The sequence below is a fragment of the Camelus dromedarius genome, chromosome 24 (genome assembly GCF_036321535.1).
Source record: "Camelus dromedarius isolate mCamDro1 chromosome 24, mCamDro1.pat, whole genome shotgun sequence".
Lineage (NCBI taxonomy): Eukaryota > Metazoa > Chordata > Mammalia > Artiodactyla > Camelidae > Camelus > Camelus dromedarius.
Window position 1 is genome coordinate 20,558,715 of NC_087459.1, and position 21,125 is coordinate 20,579,839.

The 21,125-nt window shown below is 44.3% G+C and overlaps 1 protein-coding gene across 3 annotated transcripts in view; it reads left to right on the plus strand.

Moving 5' to 3' along the window:
• The first annotated feature begins 568 nt into the window (after nucleotides 1-568).
• Nucleotides 569-21,125, plus strand: part of IL21R (interleukin 21 receptor) — a 32,334-nt gene continuing 11,777 nt past the window's right edge. The window contains exons 1-3 of one of the 3 annotated variants that reach the window (XM_031433013.2): nucleotides 569-1,155; nucleotides 15,979-16,033; nucleotides 19,016-19,079. In XM_031433013.2, coding sequence (XP_031288873.1) covers nucleotides 19,031-19,079 — 49 coding nt within the window. In that variant the 5' untranslated portion in view covers nucleotides 569-1,155; nucleotides 15,979-16,033; nucleotides 19,016-19,030. Of the gene's footprint in view, nucleotides 1,156-14,924; nucleotides 15,344-15,978; nucleotides 16,034-19,015; nucleotides 19,080-21,125 lie in introns of those variants that run through there. The other 2 variants (XM_064478541.1, XM_010990913.3) reach the window with 2 other exon arrangements.

Here is a 21,125-nt window from a genome sequence, read left to right on the forward strand (position 1 = left end):
CCCTGCAGCCTTGCAGCAGGAAGCTGGATTCAAAGGAAACAGGGGCAGAGAGTCTGGGAGGGGTCGCAAATTAAGACCCTTGCGGGCCCAGGCAAGGCAGTGTGCATGAGTGAAAAGGGCCAGCTTGCAAACTCTGGAAGAGGGGCTGTGGTGTGGTTGGGGCCACCGCCTCTCCACAAGACCTTGGGCAGGTCTCCAGGCTTTCATGCTTCTCTCTGAGCCGAGAGCTGGACTCTCAGGACCCCCGGGAGCCTCCAGGGTCCAGTTATGTCCCCTCTTGCACTCCTCGGAGCCACAGTTTCCACATCTGTGAGAAGCGATGGCTCCCGACCGTCCTGCCTGCCTTTAAAGGTCGACCGTGAGGCCTGTGGGGGCGATGTCACCCGTCCGCAGGAGGCCGACGTCACCCTGGTGGCCCCAAATGCCTTCCTAGCAGGCGACCTTTGGAGGGCAGTGAGCCTTGCCGCGGGGCCGGGCCGCCTCCCACCGCTTTCTCACTCCCCGGGGGAGGAGTCGCGGCCCTGTGGGCGGGGCCTGCGGGAGCGGCTCACCACATCCTCCTCTTCCTCCCCACCCTGCGCACGCGGTGGGGCAGGGATGGCAGGCACCGCCTCTGGCAGATCCACTGGCGTCTCTGCCGAGTGACCGATGGTCTCGGGGTCCAACTGTCTGCTTGCTTCTCCCTTAGTGTGACTGACAGCCACAGGGCTGCCTGCCTGCCTGCCTACCTGCCTGCCTGCCTGCCTGTCTATCTGTCTATCTGACTGGCTGGACAGCTGCCTGTTTGCTTGACTTCTCTCTGTCTGCCTGCCTGAGCAGCACTTGTCTGCTGTCTGTCCATCCCTGGTGCAGCGGATCGGTCCCTGCCCCTACACTCTGTCTTCTGGCAGTGTGTGACCTCTTTGGGATGTGACTGATCGTTGCCTCTGCGTAGCCTGCCGACAGGGAACGCAACTGCCGTCCGTCTGGTTGACAGCTCCTGTGCTGTTGGTCGGGGGGACTCCGGGCAGGTTGTGGCTTCCCACCTCAAACCCCTGCCTGTTCTCCCAGACCCCCATTTCCCACTCCCACGCTGAGCAGAGCTGCCACTCGTGGGAGCCCACTGGATTGCCCTGAGCACACACAATGGATTTCTGAGGGAGAAGTAGAAAGCAGGTAACTTGCCTCCAGTCCCTGTTCTGGGATGGGGGAGGGGAGGGGGAGGACATGGAGGGGTCCTGTGCCCTCATCACAGCTGGGGTCAGTGAGGCAGCAGAATTGGGCTGGAGTCTCTTGTTCAGCCCAGCTCAGGAGGACTGGCGTGCCTTTCTGTCAGTCTGCTAGAGGCCCTGGGGACACGGAGGCAGGGGCATGGCTGACATGGCCCCCTGAGCTTGTGGAAATCAGCCTCCCAAAAGGCAGGGGCTAGGTGGGGAGGTGGGGAGAGCTGGTTCCAGACCGAACATGATGTGACATTCACTGTGGTTCTGGGCAGCTGAGCAGGGCAGAGGTGGGCACGAGTGTGATGGGGCCGGTTTGGGGGAGAGAGGAGGGATTGACTTTGTGCCAGGTTCTGTGTTTTATCTCCTTTATTTTGTCTACATTCTTCAAAATGGCTTGGTGTGCCCATTTCACAGATGAAAACTGAGGCTCTGAGAGGTAGAGTGATTTTCCCAAGGTGACTCAACCAGTACGTAGCAGGGTGGGCAGGTGACTTGGAGGCTGGTCCTGACCTGCACAGACTGTCTCCTCATCTCAGGAGAACATAGGGGATGGGTTGATGGCTAGAGAGGTGAATGGGTTCTGGGTGTGCGGAGGAGAGGGGAGTGAGGAGACTTGGGGAGGCTGAACCTTGAAGGATGGGTTGAATTTTTACTTGAGAAAAAATGGGGAAGGTAGGAACAGGCAGACACACTCCTGGCAGAGAAGCGGATGAGTAAATGCCTGGAGGGGAACTTAGGATGTAGAGGACTCAGGGCAGGAGGGGTGGGGATCATTAAAAAGTCAGGGGCTGCTCCTAGGAGGACATCTGTGTTCCCCTAGGGGAAAGTGTGGGGGTTTTAGAAGCACATGGTAGAGTGGGGAAAACCTAGGTTCAAAATCCAGCCATGTGGCTTCATGGCTGGATGAACTTGAGCCAGTTTCTCTGCTTCTTCTAGCCTCATGGAACCTTGGTCTTCTCATCTGTAAAATGGGGACAAGGGCAACTCCATCCTCATAGGGCTGGTTGTGAGGGTTTGAGGGCATGAAAATCTAAAAGCTGCTGTCTGGAGGCTTGCCTGGGAAGGGAATTTGCATCATGAAGAGCCTGGAGCCCACAAAGGAGAAAGGCCAGTTTCCAAGAATGGTAGAAAGTGCAGGGACATGCTTGGGAACCCACAGTCCTGCCTCTCTGAGGCCCCTGGGGTCTGGGGCACCTGCGTTGAGCATGTAACAGGTGCTTGAAGTTCTCCCATAATCCTCACAACACCAGGTAAGGCTGATGGCCTCATTCAGCCCATTTTACAGATGAGGAGACTGAGGCTCAGTGGGAGAAGCTTGCCCCAGGTCAAGTATGACTGTAAAAGGCAGAATTGGGTTTGGACCTTCAAGGTGACAGCCTACTGATCAGGATAACATAAAACCAAGAGTTGTAGTCCTTGGGCACTTTCTGATCAAGGGGGCTGGGCAGACCCCAGAGGGGGAGCCCCAATCTCCTGTTCCCTGTGGTGGGTTCAGCAGAAGCCCTGGTCCTGCCTGCCCCACACCTGGCAGGGAGTCTGGGTCCTCACAGCTCCACAGTGGAGGAAACTAAGAGCCCTTAATGTTAGGAGGTGGCCAAGACCCTGGGCTGGGAGAGGTGAGGGGAATAAGAGGCTGAGCCCCAGGTAGTGCTGGCTCCTACCTGCCTAACAAGGAAGAAAATGGGCCTAGAGGTGGGGATTGGAGCCCAAAGGGGCTTGTGGGCAGAGGGAGGGGGCTTGCTGGAGGAGAGGGCCAGTTCAAGAGAAGATGGGAATGAGAAGGGCAGGCCACCAGAAGTTTTGGGAGGGACCAACTTCTCCACAGCATCAGTACCTCCCTGGTACCTGATAAATGAATGAGAAGAAGGAAGAAAGGGCATCCTTCCTCCCAGCAAGGGGAGCCAGTGCTTGCAGAACCCTGGGCAGGCCAGAATGTTGGCTTGGCTTCTCCACACAGCTGGGAGGTCTCTGCTGTCAGATGGTGGAGGTTGGGGGGATGGGAGGGGCGGGGTGGGGTGGGGTGGATGCTGTGGCGGTGCTGGATCTGGCTCACCAAAGCCTACCAATTGTGATCTGGGGCTTTGGAGACAGCCAGACCTGGGTTTGAGTCCCAGCTCCATCCCTCAGTACCTCTGTGACCTGGAGTAAGTCACTTAACTTTTCTGAACCTTCAGTTTCCTTATCTCTGATATGGAAATAAGAATGCCTATCTCAGGTTGAGGTTTTATTCGACATGTTTTTACTGAGCACTGTCCTAGGTCCTGGGTTTTCAGTGGTGCACACACAGAGCCAGTGCCATTACAAGGGGAGAGAGCTTAGCAGTGGCTCACGATAAATAGAAGCTATTATGTTTTACTTTAAGCATCGCTGGTAATAATTGTCTCGTTATCACCCAGAACACCTGGTGTAGCTTCTGGCCTATACGAAACCTTCAATAAATGACAGTTCTTCTGATGAGTCTACTCCCCCCTTTCACAGATAGGGGAACTGAGGTGCCAAGCCGGGTGAGCATCTCTAGGGTCACCCAGGGAGTCATTTACAAGCAGAGGGAAGAAAGCCATGAAGACAGGGGAATAAATAATTCTTCAAGGAGGGGGATCGTCCCCCCATCACAGCCCCTTCCTTACACACTGCTCCCTTCCCTGCCCTGGGGTGCACCCCAGCTCTGAGGGGCCGGGGAAAGGGGGAGCTGGAAGGAGCCCCAACCCCACCTCCTGGCTCACAGGTGCCACCGCCTCCACTCCCAGCCCTGGCACTCGGCCAAAGGGACTTTTTACGACAGCTCAAATGAGAGCTCTGAGTAAACTTGGAACTTCTGAAACAACCTGAGAATATTCCCCGGGGTGTGGGCAGAGGCCCCTCTGAGGGCCCCCGGATGGTCAGGACACCTGCAAAAGGGCCCTAGACTGCTGGTCCTCACAGACCCCACTTAAATTGTCTTGAGGGAGGTGTGGCAAGTGCACATTACTCACAAACCTCCAGTGTACCTGGTGCCTGCCTCACTCCTTCAGCCAGGCCAGGGCCCCTGCCCCTAGCCTACAGATGAGGAAACTGAGACTCAGAGAAGAAAATAGATGTGCCCGAGGTCCCACTAAGAGTGGCAGAGCCTCCTTCCTGATCCAGGGCCACCAGGCTGCTTCTTCCCCAGTCCGAGAGCCCTGCTTAGGTAAGAATTCTCCGTGTGACCCTGGGCAACCCACTGTCCCTCTGTGAAAATTTGCTACTAATCTGATGACCACAGTCATGATCACTTGGGTAGGGGGAAGTTCCTGGGACAGAGACAAAGTTGATGGAGAAACCAAGGCCTCTTGGGGGCTGCCTCAGGGCCTGCTCCTTGTTTGACTGGAAACAGCAATTTGTAGCCTCTTCCATTCATTCAGTCTTCTTCTTCAGCTACTTGTTAAGCATTTATTGTATTCTGAGTCCTATTCTATGCATTAGGGATGCCCTAGTGAACCAAATAGGTAAATTTCCCACCCTTTCGGAGCTTATGCTTCAGGTTGGAGACAGGTCATAAACACAAAAACAGAAACATTTACTAAGCAAATCTTAATATTACAATTGCCAAGAAGGGGGCAAGCAGGGGTATGTGACCTGGAGAACCTCAGGGGACACCCATTTCAGACAGAGTGGATTGCCTCCTTGAGGAGGCAACATTGTAGCTGAAACGGCAGGATAAGAAAGCAAGGAAGCATGGAGGGTGGGAGGAGTGTACTAGGCAGACAGAATGGCATGTGCAAAGGTCCTGAGGTGGGGAAAAGAAGGGGCTTTGGAGCTCTTATCCTTATCAAGTATGTAAAGATCCTCAATGCACTGAGTTTAAGAAAGGAATCAAAAAGAGGAAGATTTAAGTTTGGAGTGTATGGTCTACATGGATTTCAATATTGAGAGTAAGCTTCAAGATCCGTCATGATTGAAAGCATTTTCTTGCATTTAGTCACTCATGTAACCAGTGCTTTGAGCACCTACTGTGTGTCAGGCACTGATTAGCCACTGCCATTCAGCAGTAACCAAGAAGCACATGGTTCCCATCTAGAAATTGCCAAGACTGTTGCTAAAAAACATTGTGAGCTGTGTGCTCTGGTGGAAGGAGGGACCCCAGAGGAAGGAGTGACTCATATGCCTTCCTTGGAGAGGTCAAAGAATTACAAAGGAGATGACATTTAAACTGGATTTTGAAGGCTGAGTAGGAGGGCTGATCATCAGTCAGGAAGAGTGGAAGGTTCTGGTGGTTGAAACTGCACGTGTGAAGGCGTGGAAGCCAGATGAATGGGGATGTTGTGACGCCGTTGGGGATCAGAGCACCTGGACTCCGGGGTGAAGACTAGGGGGCAGAGGGAATGTCAGGGAGCAGATCCGGACATGCTTTGAATGCTGGGCTAAGGAATTGGGGGTTTTCTCTGATGGGCAATGGGGAGCCACAGAAAGAGAGTTGGAGGGGCCACAGCTGGAGGCAGGGAGGTCAGGGAGGAGGCCAGGAGGAGAGCAGGTGGGCAGAAGTCCTTGGAGACCAGGGATAAACTAGGAGCCCTTTCTTCTGTGTTCCCTCTTGGGAAGTCCCTCAGTCTTGACACTTCCCCTTCTGGTGACCTGTGGGCTCTTGTTTCTGGCATTTCTGGGGAGTCCCTCTTCACTCTCTTGGTCCTCGTGGGAAACGGGCCATTGTACTTTTACCACACCCCTCGCCTTTCACTTTCAAGCCCCAATCCCCACCTGGGTCGCATCGAACAGGATGACCGGCTTGAGCTGAACAAATCTCATTCCTGAATCATCAGTGTGGGAAAGGAGATACAGGAAAACCAAGAACTTGGGTTCATTCCAGTTTGGGGAGTTTGTAAATAACGCTGCGGTGAGCGCCCCGGCACACGTGTGTCTGCTTGCATACATGGGTACGCACTGTTCTTTGGTGCTTAACCTGCAGGTGGAATTGTTGGGCCTCCTGATCAGCAAAAGTTTTCCCCAGGGGTTGCTCCAACTCACACTCCTGCCAGAAAACTGAGCAGGGATTGAGAGTTCTGATTCCTTCGTCTCCTTTTTTAGCACTGGAATTGTCAGCGTTTTCCACTTTAGCCATTCTGGGTTGATGAGTATGAGTAGTGCTGTCATATTGGGATATGAATTTGCATTTCTTTGACAAGTAATGATTTTGAGCACCTTTTAATATGCTTCTTGGCCATTTGGATGCCTTTTGTGACGTGTCTGCTTAAGATTTTGTCCATTTAAAAAAAAATTGAATTCTGTGTTTTTATAATTGTTTTGTAGGAGCTCTTTATCTTGGGGACACACACACACACACACACACACACACACACACACACACACACACACATATATATATAAACATATCATTATATACATAATTTTACATATTATATGTAACTATGTAAAAATACAATATATAATTATATAAAAAACTATATATAGATATAATCTCCCATTTCAGTTTCTTTTCTATTCTCTTTTTTTTCTCAATTTACGTTTTGTTAGTGTCTTTTATAATTGAAAAATTTTCTAAATTCAAAAGATACTTCCACTGGAGGGAAAAATAGAATCATAAGATGACCTATTGTCCCTTTTATACTGAGACCAATAAGAAATATCCCAATTTAATTAAGATAATATACTCCATCAACCAAGATATCTCCATCAACTTTTGGCAATTTATCGGACACCTCAGTATATTAATCAGTTATTGCCTGGTGCATATTTTTACAGATTTTAGACTTATGCATAAGATAATTGTGCAAGTATTTATTTTCCTCTTGATAAGCAATCTGGGAAGATACCAGGACATAAGAAGCATGATTTTTTACCATACATTCTACTTTTCTATACTTAAAAAATTTTTTTAATAAGGAAAATAGTACATAAATTTTGCAGTGTGGCTTATAATTTCTTAAAATGAAACAAAGTTTCAAGGTCAAAATTAGCATTTGAATGTTGACATTGAATCACATGTCAGTTGATTTCTACAAAGTTCCTTAATATAACATTTCTGTTTTTTTAAACCAGAGTCATACATTGCTATTTAAGATTAATTTCTTCTCTATAATTGATAGTTTATTTTATGACTTTGAATTCTCCCTAGTTTCAAAGATGGTGATATAAAGTTCCAAGTGAGTATTTTTAAAAACTGTGTTATTATCATTAAAGAAGATGCAGTGTATTCAAGCATATTTTAGTTTCTATGACATTACTGTCTTTATAAAATTGCTGACAGCATGTGTTTGGATATTTTTGACATACTTCTTGAACAAAAAGACATAGACAAAGCTAGAAAAAATGCAATATTCAGTGTTGGTGTAACATTGTAATTTATGGAGTAATAGTCTGTTCATGAAATTTAACTACTCTGAGCAAGACCCTCAGGGCTTATGCATTGCAAGCACATACATTAAAAAAATATTTTTTGCTTCCTTTTTGTTGTTGTTTTTGCTCAGTAATGCACCATATATTTTTTTCTTTTTACCTCTTGACCCCCTTTACATATTCCTCCCACTCCCACACTTCTTCTGGCAACCATCAACCAGTTCTCTGTATCCAGGAACTTAATATTTTTTTAGATTCCTCTTGTAAGAGAGATCACACAGTGTTTGTCATTCTCTGTCTGACTTATTTCACTTAGCATAATACTCTTGAAGTCTATCCATGTTGTCACAAATGGCAAGAGTTCATTATGTTTTATGGATGAATATTATTCTGCTGTATATATACACCACGTCATCTTCATCCATTCATCTATTAAAGGACACTTAGGTTATTTCCATGTCTTGGTTATTGTAAATAATGCTGTAATGATCATGGCAATGCAGATATCTTTTCAAGACAGTGATTTCATTCCCATCAAGTAAATACCCAGAAGTGGAATTACTGGATCATATGGTAGTTCTATTTTTAATTTTTTGAGGAACCTCCATACTGTTTTCCATAGTGGCTGCACCAAATACATTCCAACCAACAGTGCACAAGTGTTCCCTTTCTTCATATCCTCACCAACGTTTGTTATCTCTTGTCTTTTTGATAATAGCTATTCTGATATGTGTGAGGTGAAATCTCATTGTGATTTTGATTTGCAATTCCATGATGATTAATGATGTTGAGCACTTTTTCATATACCTGTTGGCCATCTGTATGTTCTCCTTGGAAAAATCTCTATTTAGATCTTCTGCTCATTTTACAATTAGATTGTGTGACTTCTTTATGTATTTTGTGTATTAGTCCCTTATCAAATATATGATTTGCAAATATTTCCTCCCACTCAGTAGGTTGCCTTTTCATTTTGTTGATGGTTTCCTTCAACTCGAAGGATGCTGTTTAGTATGATGTAATTTTACTTTTCTATCTTTGCTTTTGTTGCTTTTGCAATCTAGTTATATGTTTTCTGTTTCTTTGTAATTCAGTCTTGGTAGGTTGTATGTTTCTAGGAATTTATCCATTTCTTCTACATTATCGAGTTTGTTGGTGTATAGTTATTCATAGCTGTATCTTGTAATCCATTTTACTTCGGTGGCATCAGTTGTAATGTCTCATCTTTCTTTTCTGATTTTAGTTATTTGAATCTTCTCTCTTTTTTCTTAGTTTAGCTAAAGATTTGTCAACTTTGTTGATCTTTAGAAATACATTTTATTATATTGATAGTCTCATATTCAGTGGCTTTGTTTAACATTTACTGTCTAATGTTTATCTGTCAAAAATCTGGACTTTTCTAGATATTCAGTCTTACATCATTCCAATCCTTATAGCTTTCTATTTATACATTTATTTATTTTTCTTGCCTTATGGCATTGACTAGGACCTCTAGTAAAAGACATGCTTGTCTTTTTCCTGCCCTCAAGGATGAAGTGTTCAGTATTTGACATTAAGGATCATGTTAACTGTTATAGTGTGTGTGTGTGTGTGTGTGTGTGTGTGTGTGTCTGTGTGTCTGTGTGTCTGTGTGTGTGCACGCGCTCCTTATCAGATTAAGAAGATTCCTTCTATTTCTGGTTTTCTGAGGGTGTTTCAAAAATTATAAATGAGTGTTACAATTTATTAAATGTGTTTTCTGAACATATTAAATTATCATATATAAAATTTCTTCTCTATTCCATTAATGTGGTAAAATAGATTACTTGTTTTCAGATATAATACATACCCTTGTATTCTTGGAATAAACCTCATGTGATAATGATGTATTATTTACTTTTGTATGTATCATCAGATTTGATTTGTGAATATTTTGTTTAGAATTTTTGTATGCATATTTATGAGAGAGATTAAACTATAATTTTACTTTCTTTTCATGTAAAGTATTCATTTCAAGGTTATGTCTTTAATTCCAGTTTTTAGTTCATTTACATTTTTTAGTGGCTGAATATGCTATTAGATACAGGTATTGGACCCTTTTTTATTGAAGTATAGTTGGTTTACAATGTGTTAACTTCTGGTGTATGATTCAAATATATATATATTCTTTTTCATTATAGGCCATTACAAGGTATTGAATATAGTTCCCTGTGCTATATAGTAGGACCTTGTTGTTTATCTATTTTATATATATAATACTTGGTATCTGCAAATCCCAAACTCCCAATTTATTCCTTCCCACCCCTTTTCCCCCTGGTAAACATAAGTTTTCAATATCTGTGAGTCTGTCTCTGTTTTGTAAATAAGTTCATTTATATCCCTTTTTTAAAAATTCCATATGGTATCATATGGTATTTTTCTTTCTCTTTCTGGCTTACTTCACTTAGTGTGATGATCTCCAGGTCCATGCATGTTGCTGCAAATGGCATTATTTTATTTTCTTTTATAGCTGAGTAGTATTCCATTGTGTGTGTGTGTGTGTATATATATATATACACACACATTTAATAAAGTATTCATGTGTTTGGGGTTATGTCTACCATCTATTTGTTTTCCTTTTGTCCGATTTTTTAGATGAGTAAAGTTTTAAAAATTATTGCCATCTATTAGTTTGCTATACTTCCTTTTCTAATTCTTTTAGAGCTTATCTTAGAGATTACAACATGCATACTTGATTTTTTTGGAGTCTACCTTATATTAGTACTTTTATCGCTTCCCAGACAATACAGTGACCTTTAACTTTATTCACTCTTTCTTGTCTTTGAGGTATCATGGTGATTTATTTTAACTTTGCATATAATTTAAACTTCATAAGACATTATTATTTTCAGCAACTAATTTTTTATGTTTATAATACTCTCTATTGTTCTTCATATCTTCCTACAGTAAATTGCCTCCTATCTGGGATTGTTTTCCTTTTGCCCCCAGAATTCACTTTATTGTGTCTTTTGACGCAGTCTGCAAGTGACAAATTCTCTCAGCACTTTTTGGGTGGATGTCTGAAAAAAATCTTTATTTTGCCTTCACTAAAAAAAATTGTAATTAAGATCTAATTCACATACCATAAAATTCACTCTTTTAAAGTGCACAATTAAGTAGTTTTTAATATATTCATAAAGTTATGCAATGAGCAATATTATGTAACCACAGAACATTTTCATTACTCCCCCCTCCAAAAAAAAATCCTATACCTATTAGCAATCACTCTCCAGTCCCCCTCCCTCCAAAGCTCCAGCCCCTGACAGCCACTAATCTACTTTCTGTCTCTATGGATTTGCCTATTCTGGACATTCCATATACATGAAATCATACAATATGTGGCTTTTGTGTCTGACTTCTTTACTTTAGATAAATGTTCAAGGTTCTTCCATGTTGTAACATGTATCAGTCCTTGATTCATATTATGGCTGAATAATATTCCATTATGTGGATAGCCTACATTTTTTTTTTTGTCCATTCATCAATTGATGAACATTTTGGTTGCTTCCAGTTTAGGGCTTTTATGAAAAATGCTGCTATGAACATTGGTGGACGTTGGTTTTCAGTTCTTTTCATTATATACCTAAGAGTCAAATTGCTTGGTCATGTGATAACACTATATTAACTTTTTGAGAAACTGTAAAATTGTTTCCATAGTGGCTGCACCATTTTACCACTCTCATCAGCAATGTATAAGGGTTCAACCTTTATATCCTCATCTACATTTTTTTATTTTCCATTTTGAAAAATAGCCATCTAGTGGGTGTGAAGTAGTAACACACTGTAGCCTTTATTTGCATTTCCCAAATGACTAATGGTGATGAGCTTCTTCTCATGTGTTTATCGGTCATTAGTATATCACCTTGGAGAAGTCATTATTCAAATCTATACACACTCTAAAATTGAGTTGTCTTTTAGATGTTGAATTGTAAGTGTTCTTTATATATGGTGAACAGTAGACCTCTAACAAATATATGGTTTGCAAATATTTTTCCCATTCTATATATTGTCTTTTCACTTTTTCTTGGTAGTGTCTTTTGAAGCACCAAATTTTAAAATTTGAAACAGTTCAGTGTTTCTATTTTCTTTGGTTTCTGTGCTTTTGGTGTCCCATCTAAGAAACTATTATCTAATACAATGTTCCAAAGATTTACACCTATATTTTATTTTAAGAGTTTAATAGTTCTACCTCTTCATACTAGGTCTTTGATCCATAATGAGTTGATTTTTATATATGGTGTGAGATAGAAGTCCAATTTCATTCTGTTGCATGTGGATATCCAGTTGTCCCAGCACCATTTATTTTAAAGACTATTCTTTTCCACCAATGAATTGTCTTGGCACTCTTGTCAAACATCAATTGAACATAAATATATGACCTTCTTCTTGCACTCTCAATTTGATTCCATTGATCTATATGTCTATGTATAAGCCAGTACCACACTGTGTAGATGAATGTAGCTTTGTAATAAGTTTTGCAACTGAGAAGTCTAAGTCTTCTAACTTTGTTCTTCTTTTTCAGGATTATTTTGTTTCTTCTGGCCACTTACATCTCGATGTGAATTTTAGGATCAACTTGTCAATTTCTGTAAAAGAGCCAGCTGGGATTTTGATAGGGATTATTTTAAATCTGTATACCATTTTGGGGAGTTATCTTGACAATATTAAGCCTTCCAATTCATGAACGTGGGATAGCCTTCCACTTATTTAGCTCTTCTATTATTATTTCAATAATGTTTTAATTTTTTACTGTACCAATCTAGCACTCCTTTTGTTAAATTCCTGTTTTATTCTTTCTGATATTATTATAAATGAGTTTACTTTTTGCAGTTCATTTTGTTCATCCCTGGTATACTAAAAACAGTTGATTTTGGGGGCAGGGTATAGCTTAAGTGGTAGAGCGCATGCTTAGCATGCAAGCAGTCCTGGGTTCAATCCCTAATACCTCCTCCAAAAATAAAATAAACCTAATCCCGCCTGCCACCAAAATAATTAAATAACACAAAAATAAAAAGTATATTTAAAAAAAGGTGAGAAATTATTGAAAAAATAAATAAATAAAATAAAATACAGCTGACTTTGTACATTGATCTTGTATCCTGCAATCTTGCTAAATTTAATCCTAATACTTTTTGTTTGGTTGTTCATCCTAGTATATTAAAATACAATTGAATTTGTATATTGATCTTGTAGCCTGCAGTCTCGCTAATTAGTCCTAATAGTTTTCATTTGGTTGTTTGTTTGCTTTGTTTCATTCTATTTTCTTGGTTTGGATTCTTTAGGATATTGTATATACAAGATCATATCATCTGCAAACAGAAATGCTTTACTTCTTTCTTTCCAATCTGGATATCATTTCTTTCTTTTTCTTGCCTAACTGCTTTGGCTAGAACCTTCAATACAGTGAGAGTGGACATCCTTGTCTTGTTTCTGATCATTAGAGGGAAAGCTTTAAGTTTTTCACCATTAAGTGTGATGTCAACTGTGGGATTTTAGTAAATTCTTTTATCATATTGAGCTTGCTTTCTTTTTCTGATGGATATTTTTGCTGGAAATAACATTCAAAGTTGGCTTTTAAGTATATTTTTGTCTTTAATTTTTAAAATAGTTTTTCTAGAATGTGCCTAGATGTGATTTTCTTTGTATTTGTTTTTTGGGGGTCAGGGTGAGGTGTGGCTGTAGACTTCTTGAATCTGTTCCAATGATAGTTTTGAAAAACTTTTAAGCAGTATTTCTATTATTGATTCTGAGTTGTTCTCTCTCCTCTTTTCTTAACTCCAAATACATGTGTGTTAGACCTTTCCACAGTGTCTCATATGTCTCTTTTGTATTTGTCTCTGTATTTTAAACATTTTTCTCTGCATGCTTCAATTTGATAATTTTCTACCAGTCTTCCAGTTTACCAATCCCCTTTTCTGAATTTCTAATCTATAGTTAAATTAATCTATTAAGTACTTATAGATTTCAAATATTGTATTTTTCGGCTCTAGAGTTTCTACTTTTAAATAGATTCTGTATTTCTGGTGGATTCTTGAACAGACTAATCATAGTATTCTAAGTCCTGTCTGATAAGGCCATTTTCTGAATCACTTATGGGTCTGTTTCTGGGTTTGTTTTTTGACTCTGGGCATTTGGTCATTTGGCACTGTTTTCTGGTTTGTCTTGTTAATTTAACTGAATGCTGAACATTGTGTATGAAAAATATAGAGGCTTTAGATGCAACGTATAAGCAAACATATAGCATATAGGCAGATCATTCTGATGCAGTGAAGGCTGAACTATTTCTAATTTTTTCTTATTCCCAAGGCATAGCCTTTCCTGAATAACTGGGTATGTACCAGGACCCATTTTTTTTTTTTTCTGGCCAGGCTTTAAACTCCAGTTTTTTCCTGAGTATTGTGAAACTGACAAAAATCTCTTCTTAGGTTTCAGCCTATTACCAGATGCTTTCTGCTAGGTTTCTTGGAACATAACTCATTTGCAATGACTTGGCAAATTACTTGAAGGGAAATTGCATGCAGAATTTCAACACATTTTCTTTTTCTCTGACACCCTGGCCTCTCAAATAGTATCTAACTTGATTGCTTTCTCGTGCTTTCTAATATTTTTTTTTCTCCTCCTTAGTAGTTGTTCTTAGTAAGAGGGTTAGCAGGATACCAGCTACTCCATCATAGCCAGAAGTGAAAGTCCCCCTTTCGTATTTTATTTTATAGACTTAAGATTCACTTGCATTTAAAATGTTATGAAATAGTTCAGACATACAAAAAGGTATAAAGAAAAATATAAATAACACCCATGGTAGCTTCACTCAGTTTTACCAAACTGTTGAGACCCTGAAGACCCCCTTCTTACCACATCTCCCCGCCTTGGCTACATTATTCAGAGTTTGGTATTTCTCACCCCCTTGGATTTCTCTACATATTCAGGACACACGTATATTCACCCAAACAAAATCTAGAGTTGCTTTACAGGTTGCTAAGTGTGACTTGGTGTTATGACGCCTGTTTTCTTTTCTGACTTGCTTTTCTTTTGCTCCACTGTTTGTTTATAAGAGCCACTTGCTTTGTTGTGTGAAGCTATGATTCATTTTCACATTGAGTGATTACACCGCAGTTTATTTTTCCGTTCTCTTGCTGATGGATATTTAGGTTGTTTCCAGTTTTTCATTAAAATCAACGCTGCTATAAACATTTCTGCCTATGCTTCTCGGACTCGTGTGCCAGAGCGTCATTAGTAGTCTGCCGTGCAGTGAGATTGCTGGTGTTTAAGGCAAACGCTTGTTCACTCATTAGACCAGGCCAGACTCTTTTCCAGACCAGCTGGATTAATTTACATTTCCACTGGCTGTGGATGAGAGTTCCCATTAGTAGTTGCCATGGCCTCAGCCCCATGCGATGTTGTCAGATGTTTAGTTTTTGCTAATCTGATGAAATTAAAATAGCATGGCGTTGTGGTTTTAATTTGCATTTCTCTATTGACTGAAGTTAAGCACTTTGTATTCTCCATAGCCCCTGCTTCCACCTGATTTCCTACCACCAATCTTCTCCACTTCCCCAGAATCTCATGAAATTCGGCCAGCTTTTAGTCCAAATGACCACAACCTCAGAATTCATTTCTTGGCACCAGAGCCTGGTGGGTAAGCACCTCTCCAGGGCTCTATCCCATCCAGGATTGTACCGGAGTGCTTCCCATACAGTGATGCATTTTGTGCTGACAATAGTCATGACCCCTGTTTCTCAGATGAGAAAACAGAGAATCAGAGAGGTCAGGAACTTGCCCCAGGGCACACAGCTGGCACCTGGCAGACTCCATACCAGGTACTCTTCGCTCCTTGGTAGGAGGCTGCAGAGATGAGGTGCTGCTGCGGGAGCAACCTAAGCAGGGAGGTTCTCAGGGCAACCTCTGGCCTTCGCTCAGGAAGCACACCTGGTGGTCTGGGTGCCTCTGGGCAGTAAGTTTCTGTTCCCCTCGGGAGTCAGCTGAGTGTGAAGTCCCAGAAAGGGATGGATTCAGTGCAGGGAGGGCAGCGGGATGGGGAGGTGTTCCTACTCAGTGCTGTGGGAACAGGAGGAGAAGGCTCTGTCATTCAAGACTGATGTTTCCCAGAATCAAATGGCTTATTTTAGATGATGTTCAATATCCCTGGACTCCCTAGCGAGAGTTAGACCCTTTTCAAATTTCTTTCAATCCTCGGATGATGCAGGGGGCGAGAATCTCAGTTTGGTGCCAGTAAGGCTTAAACACCTCTGTGAGACTCTTTAATCTCCCCTTTTAAACAAAGGCAAACTAGATCTCCAACTTCTAAGAGTCTTAAGCAGGGAATAGTATCTCACAAAAATTTAATGATTGTCTTTTGCTTTCCTTGTATTTAGTTTTTACATTTCATTGTATTTGGTTTTATGGTAAGTTCATTGCTTTAAGAGACACTGATATCGCATCTGCTATATTCCAGGCCCTGTTCCAAGTGCTTTACAGATACTGACTAATTCTCCCAAGGACCCTATGAGGTAGGAATGGTTATTATTATCTCCATTTTACAGAATGAGGACTCTTGAGACCCAGAAAGGTTAAGTAAACTTCCCAAGGTCACACAGCCTGTAAACAGCAGTGCAGGGATTTGAACTGAGGCAGGCCGGCCCCAAGTCTGTGTCTGAACCACTGTGGTGCACACTGCCTCCCTGTTTCATACCAGTTCCCTGTTGATGGTAGTGGCATTATATTTTCTTTCGAGACATGTTTATTGGAGCAAAACAATGGGAGGCAAGGTAAAGATAAATAGCAAGTAGATAATAGCACCAAAAAACCTGGAAGGTGGTAAGTGGCAGGAGGTCTGGAACATTCTGACACGGCTTCATGGATGCAGGGGTAGAGCAGGTGGGCCATGAAGACTGAGTTTAGAGAGATCAGGTGGGGGAAGGTGTTCAAGGAGAAGATGCAGAGCAAGAACTTGCCTCGTGCGAAGGCAGGGAGGCATGGTGGGGCCTGGGGTGCTGAGTAATTCGGAGCAGCTGGCCAGTAAGAGCAAGAATCCAGCCCCTTGCACAGCGCTTTACGGTTCACAGTCACTGACACATCTGCTTTCCCACTGACTCTTAACTGCCAGGTGCTGTGGGCATTCTTGTCCTCAATTTAGAGATGATAACTGAGGTCAGAGAGTAGAAAGGCTCTTCTTTAGAAGAGCTATTTTTTGCTCCATGATGCTCTGGCTTCAAATTCTGGCTCTTTGCTCTACTCCGCTGTATCAGACATCTTTGGTGGCAAGCCACAGAAACAAAATTCAACAAAATAGGTGGGTTTTTTGCTTATGTAAATGAAAAACCCAGGTGTGGACATCAGGTACAGCTGGATCCAGCTGCCGTGTGCACTCTGGATCTGTGTTTCTCAGGATTGACATCATTTTCATCTTTCTAAGAGGTGACAATGATGTCTACCAGCTTCCAGCAGACACTCCAAAGAGTACCTTTTTACTAGAGTTCTAGAAAAAATTCCCAGACTGTTCTCCTTGGCCTTGTCTGGGTTGGTTTCCATCCCTAATCCATTCACTTGGCCAGGCTGGTGGGGTGCTTTACTGGCCAGGCCTGGGTCAAGTGCTCACCCTATGGAGAAAGGTTCAGGTCAGGTCAGCTCCAGTTTGAAGAGTTGTTCATTAGAGGGGAAGAGATGCCAGGCAGACAGAAGCAGTAGATACATCCCCGCCATCCCCAGAGGCCTGTGTGTCATTTGTGCTGAGGAATCTGGAGGCATGTGGAGCCTTGAATCTGGACAAAGGAAATTGTGCTTTATCCTGTGGTCGCTTGATAGAGCACCTGGGAGTGACATGGACAGAGCTGTGCCAGGCCTTGTGCTGAGGCTGGAGTCACGGATGTGGACACACCAGTGAGGGGCAGACACGGACTCCGCCTCCTGTAACTGGAGGTCGGATGCTCCAAGTATGATAAGGGGGCTCCTCCATGGCGGGGAGTCAGGCAAGGTCAGTGGTCCTTAAAGCAGATACTGTTTTATTTTGTTTTCCATATAATGATTCATTAAAAAAGTTTCAAGATCCTTTAAAGCCTATTTCTTATATATATATATATTTTTTTTTTTAATTGAAGTATACTTGATTTACAATGTTGTGTTTCTTAAGGCAGATTTAAATGGTATTTGCTCCAACATTATTTTATTTTAATAGTGATGTTATTCCTTTTAACGTGAGTGGGGGAAAAAACACAACTATGGACACTATGACTTAGATGAGGTTGGAGTTAAATGTCTAAGTAAGTTCACTCAGGGGAGAATACATTAAATAAATAATAGTGCACATAATGTGCCAATTCTTTGAAAATGAGACATTTTGAGACCTCTTAGCTAGATCTTTCTCAGGGTCCTCCATCTCTGGTGCTCTGAGTTCTGTATGCATTGCAGCTGTGTGTATGCATCAGGGGCCCTGCGGGGGGCCCAGCGATTCTGCACATGGCTTCCTGAATTCTCGCAAGAATCCTGGAGGCAGGCTTTACCATCTTTACTTACGAGGCTCAGAGAGGGGGAGTGATGAGCCCAGAGCCACACAGCTGAACGTCTCTGTGCCCTTCACCGCTTCTTGCTTGGTGACCTGTTAGGGAGCTCAGAGGGAGCTCTCGATGGGGCCAGAATAGGATCTGGGGAACGCGAGCTCAGGGATGGTGTCTGGAAGGAGTCACGCGTGTGACTTGGTCCCACATGGGTCGGCCCTCTACGCTTCAGTTCCAGCTACACCCCTGTCATGGGGGTCGGTCTGGGTAAGGCTCCAGGACCCACCGGCCTCTGGCTGGTACCTCCTCAAGCAGACAGAGAGCTGGGGGCCAGCCTGCGGGTTGTCCCTCTGCCCAGGGCACCGGAGTCTGCTCTTCCTGGATAGGCTGGCTCTGTTCTCCAGAGAGGTCTCTTCTCCACCTCATGCAGATCAGAGAGTCCAGGTCATCTTCATGTGATCAGGCTAAGTTCATCTTAGGTATTCACTCGAGGTTTCCTTTGTGGGCTAATCTTGGATTTGTTATTTAGTAGGAAGCGAATTCACTGGGGAAACCTCGACCTGGGGGTTTTGGGGGACAGGGCACTCAAGCTGGCTTCTTGTCAAATACCATTTTCCAAACCACCCCTCCCCAACCCCCCATCTCCTTTCTTGTCCAGATGAATAAATGTGCACACATCACACTACAGCAGCAGGCTTAGCAGGGGTGGAGGAGCAGCAAGCTTCTCCCCTTTTGAGCTCCCTTCTCATCTGGGACTGTGTGGGAAGCACAGGGAGAAGGTGGGAGAAGTGCAGAGGGATCGGAGGGGCGAATCAGCCACTTCTAAGGGACGGGAATCTGTGGGGACACCCATGGGCTCCTGACACTCTTGCTTTTCAGAGACAAATCCCAGAATCTGAGGCAAGTCTTCCAAAGGAGGGATGGGGGCCCGAGAGAGGCTGTCCAGGGTTCCTTGGTCCCCAGGCCCGGGCCCACACTCTCGCTGTGTGTCTCTTCCAGGCTCCAGGAGGCAGCATGCTGTGTGGCTGGGCTGCCCCTTTCCTCCTGCTGATGCTCCAGGGAGGTAAGTGACTGCTTCATGGTCCACAGGTGGGGAGCAGCCAGGACAGGGCTAAAGGCCACAGGGTCGGAGTCAGTGGCATCTGTCCACTTGCAGCCGACACGGGTCCAGTCGCCACCTCTGCATTACCCAGAACCCATCCAACCAGAGAGCTCCATCATCAAGAACTGGGTCCTGTGTGTCCCATGTGGCCCAGCCCTCCCGCTGCGGGAATGAGAGACTTCATCCTTCTTTTCTGCAGCTCTCTGCCTTGGGTGGCTCCCAGCCCTCAGAGTGAGGAAGTCCTGCCTTTGGTCTAACCTCAGTTTCTCCTCATCTCGTAAGAGGTGTTTTTCAACAACCACTGGATCCACAGCCAGCACTGGTGTTCCCCAGCGGGCAGGAGCGGGGCCGTGGAGACAAAGGCAGCCGAAGCCTTGGACGGCAGCCCCAGAGGACCAGAGGATGTTGCAGTCAGAGGGAGAGATGTTAGAGACCTGAGCTGGGAAAGTCCAGGAGTTAGATATGAGGGCACAGTCAGAACTGAGGGATCCAGGAAGCTTTCCCAGAGGAGGCGGGACACAGGCTGGAATGCGGGCCAGACTGGGGTCAGGGGCGCGCTCAGCCACTGCTCTGCTGACTCATCTGCATTTCTGTCTGGTTTTTACCGAAAGACCCAGAGCCTCAAATAGCTCCATCAGGAAACAGATGTTTCCAGAAACGAGTTCCTATATTTTCCCTTTACCAGTGGTCAGTGCACTGTCCTGGCTCTAAAGGGACTTGAGGTCCCCCACTGCAGCTCCACCCACCAGGGGCACAAATGACAAGCCCCTGCTGTGTCCTGGGCGCTGAGCACCCTCGTTCCCTTTTCCCGACAGTCCACAAGGTCCCTGCTGCAGTGACACCCAGTTCTCAGTTGAGGAAGCTGAGGCTCAGAGTGGATAAGGGAGAGGTCCTGGGCCACACAGCCGGGCAGTGGCGGAGCTGGGATTGGTTCCCAAATCTGCCCGATTCCCGTGGCCTTGACTGCCTTTTTTTTTTTTTAAATTTTTCGTTTTTGGTGGGGGAGTTAATTAGGTTTACTTATTAAGTTTTAGAGGAGGTACTGGGGATTGAACCCAGGACCTTCTGTATGCTAAGCATGCACTCTGCCACTTTAGCTATACCCTCCCACGGTCTTAACTGCTTTTATGCAGAGAGTGCCACGTGCAGGCAGCGTGGTCTGCACTGGTGTGATATCATCCAAATACCCCTCCAAGAGGTCAGTATCCCCAGCTTACAAACAGGGACTGGAGCAGCCATGAGTCATGTGTCCACTTTCCATGCCTCTCACTGTCCCCCTCACCCTGTGATAACCCTGGGGTCTCTGCCCAGCGGTCAGTGTCCTGACCAGATGACTGGGTTTTTCACTCCCTCTGGTTCCTGATGCCCCCTCCACGCTACTTCAGGGGCTGCTGTCCCCTCCCCAGTTTCATTCCAAATTTGGGACAAACTCTGTCCCTTGATGGCCTCGAGCCTACCTAGGAATGGCAGCTCCTTGCCAAGTTCTGGAACTCTGAGAGAGAACAACCAGGATGTAAACTCGGAGATGACAGCCACATGGGTTTAGGTCCTGCCGAAAACCATCCTGTGTTCTCCATAAGGTATCTGAACTAGCCCCTCTGTGCCCACTAACAGGCCTTGTGTTCCTCCCGGGGGAAGCTTCCTCCAAGAACAGGATTCATGGCTACATCTCAGATCCCTTGGGAGTGTCTGCCCGGGGCGCTCAGCTGCAGTGAGAAGGATGCTGAGGCCACGCCCAAGGGAGCAAGAGAGCCATGATTGATTAGCAATGTCTGCCACGTGTGTGGAGGTGTAGAACTAACATGGATTCGATTCAGCCTTTCTTGGGTCTCAGCAGCCAGACCAAGAGAGAGACAGGAGGTGTGGTCCAGCCTCAGAGCCTCAGTGTTCTCATCTGTAAAATGGCTGTGGGCACGGGTGAAAGGATGTTTCCAGCAACAGTGTTCTGGGCTCCGAATCCAGCTTCTGACCTAGACTGAGCCCTAGGAAGACAGTCCTACCGCCCCT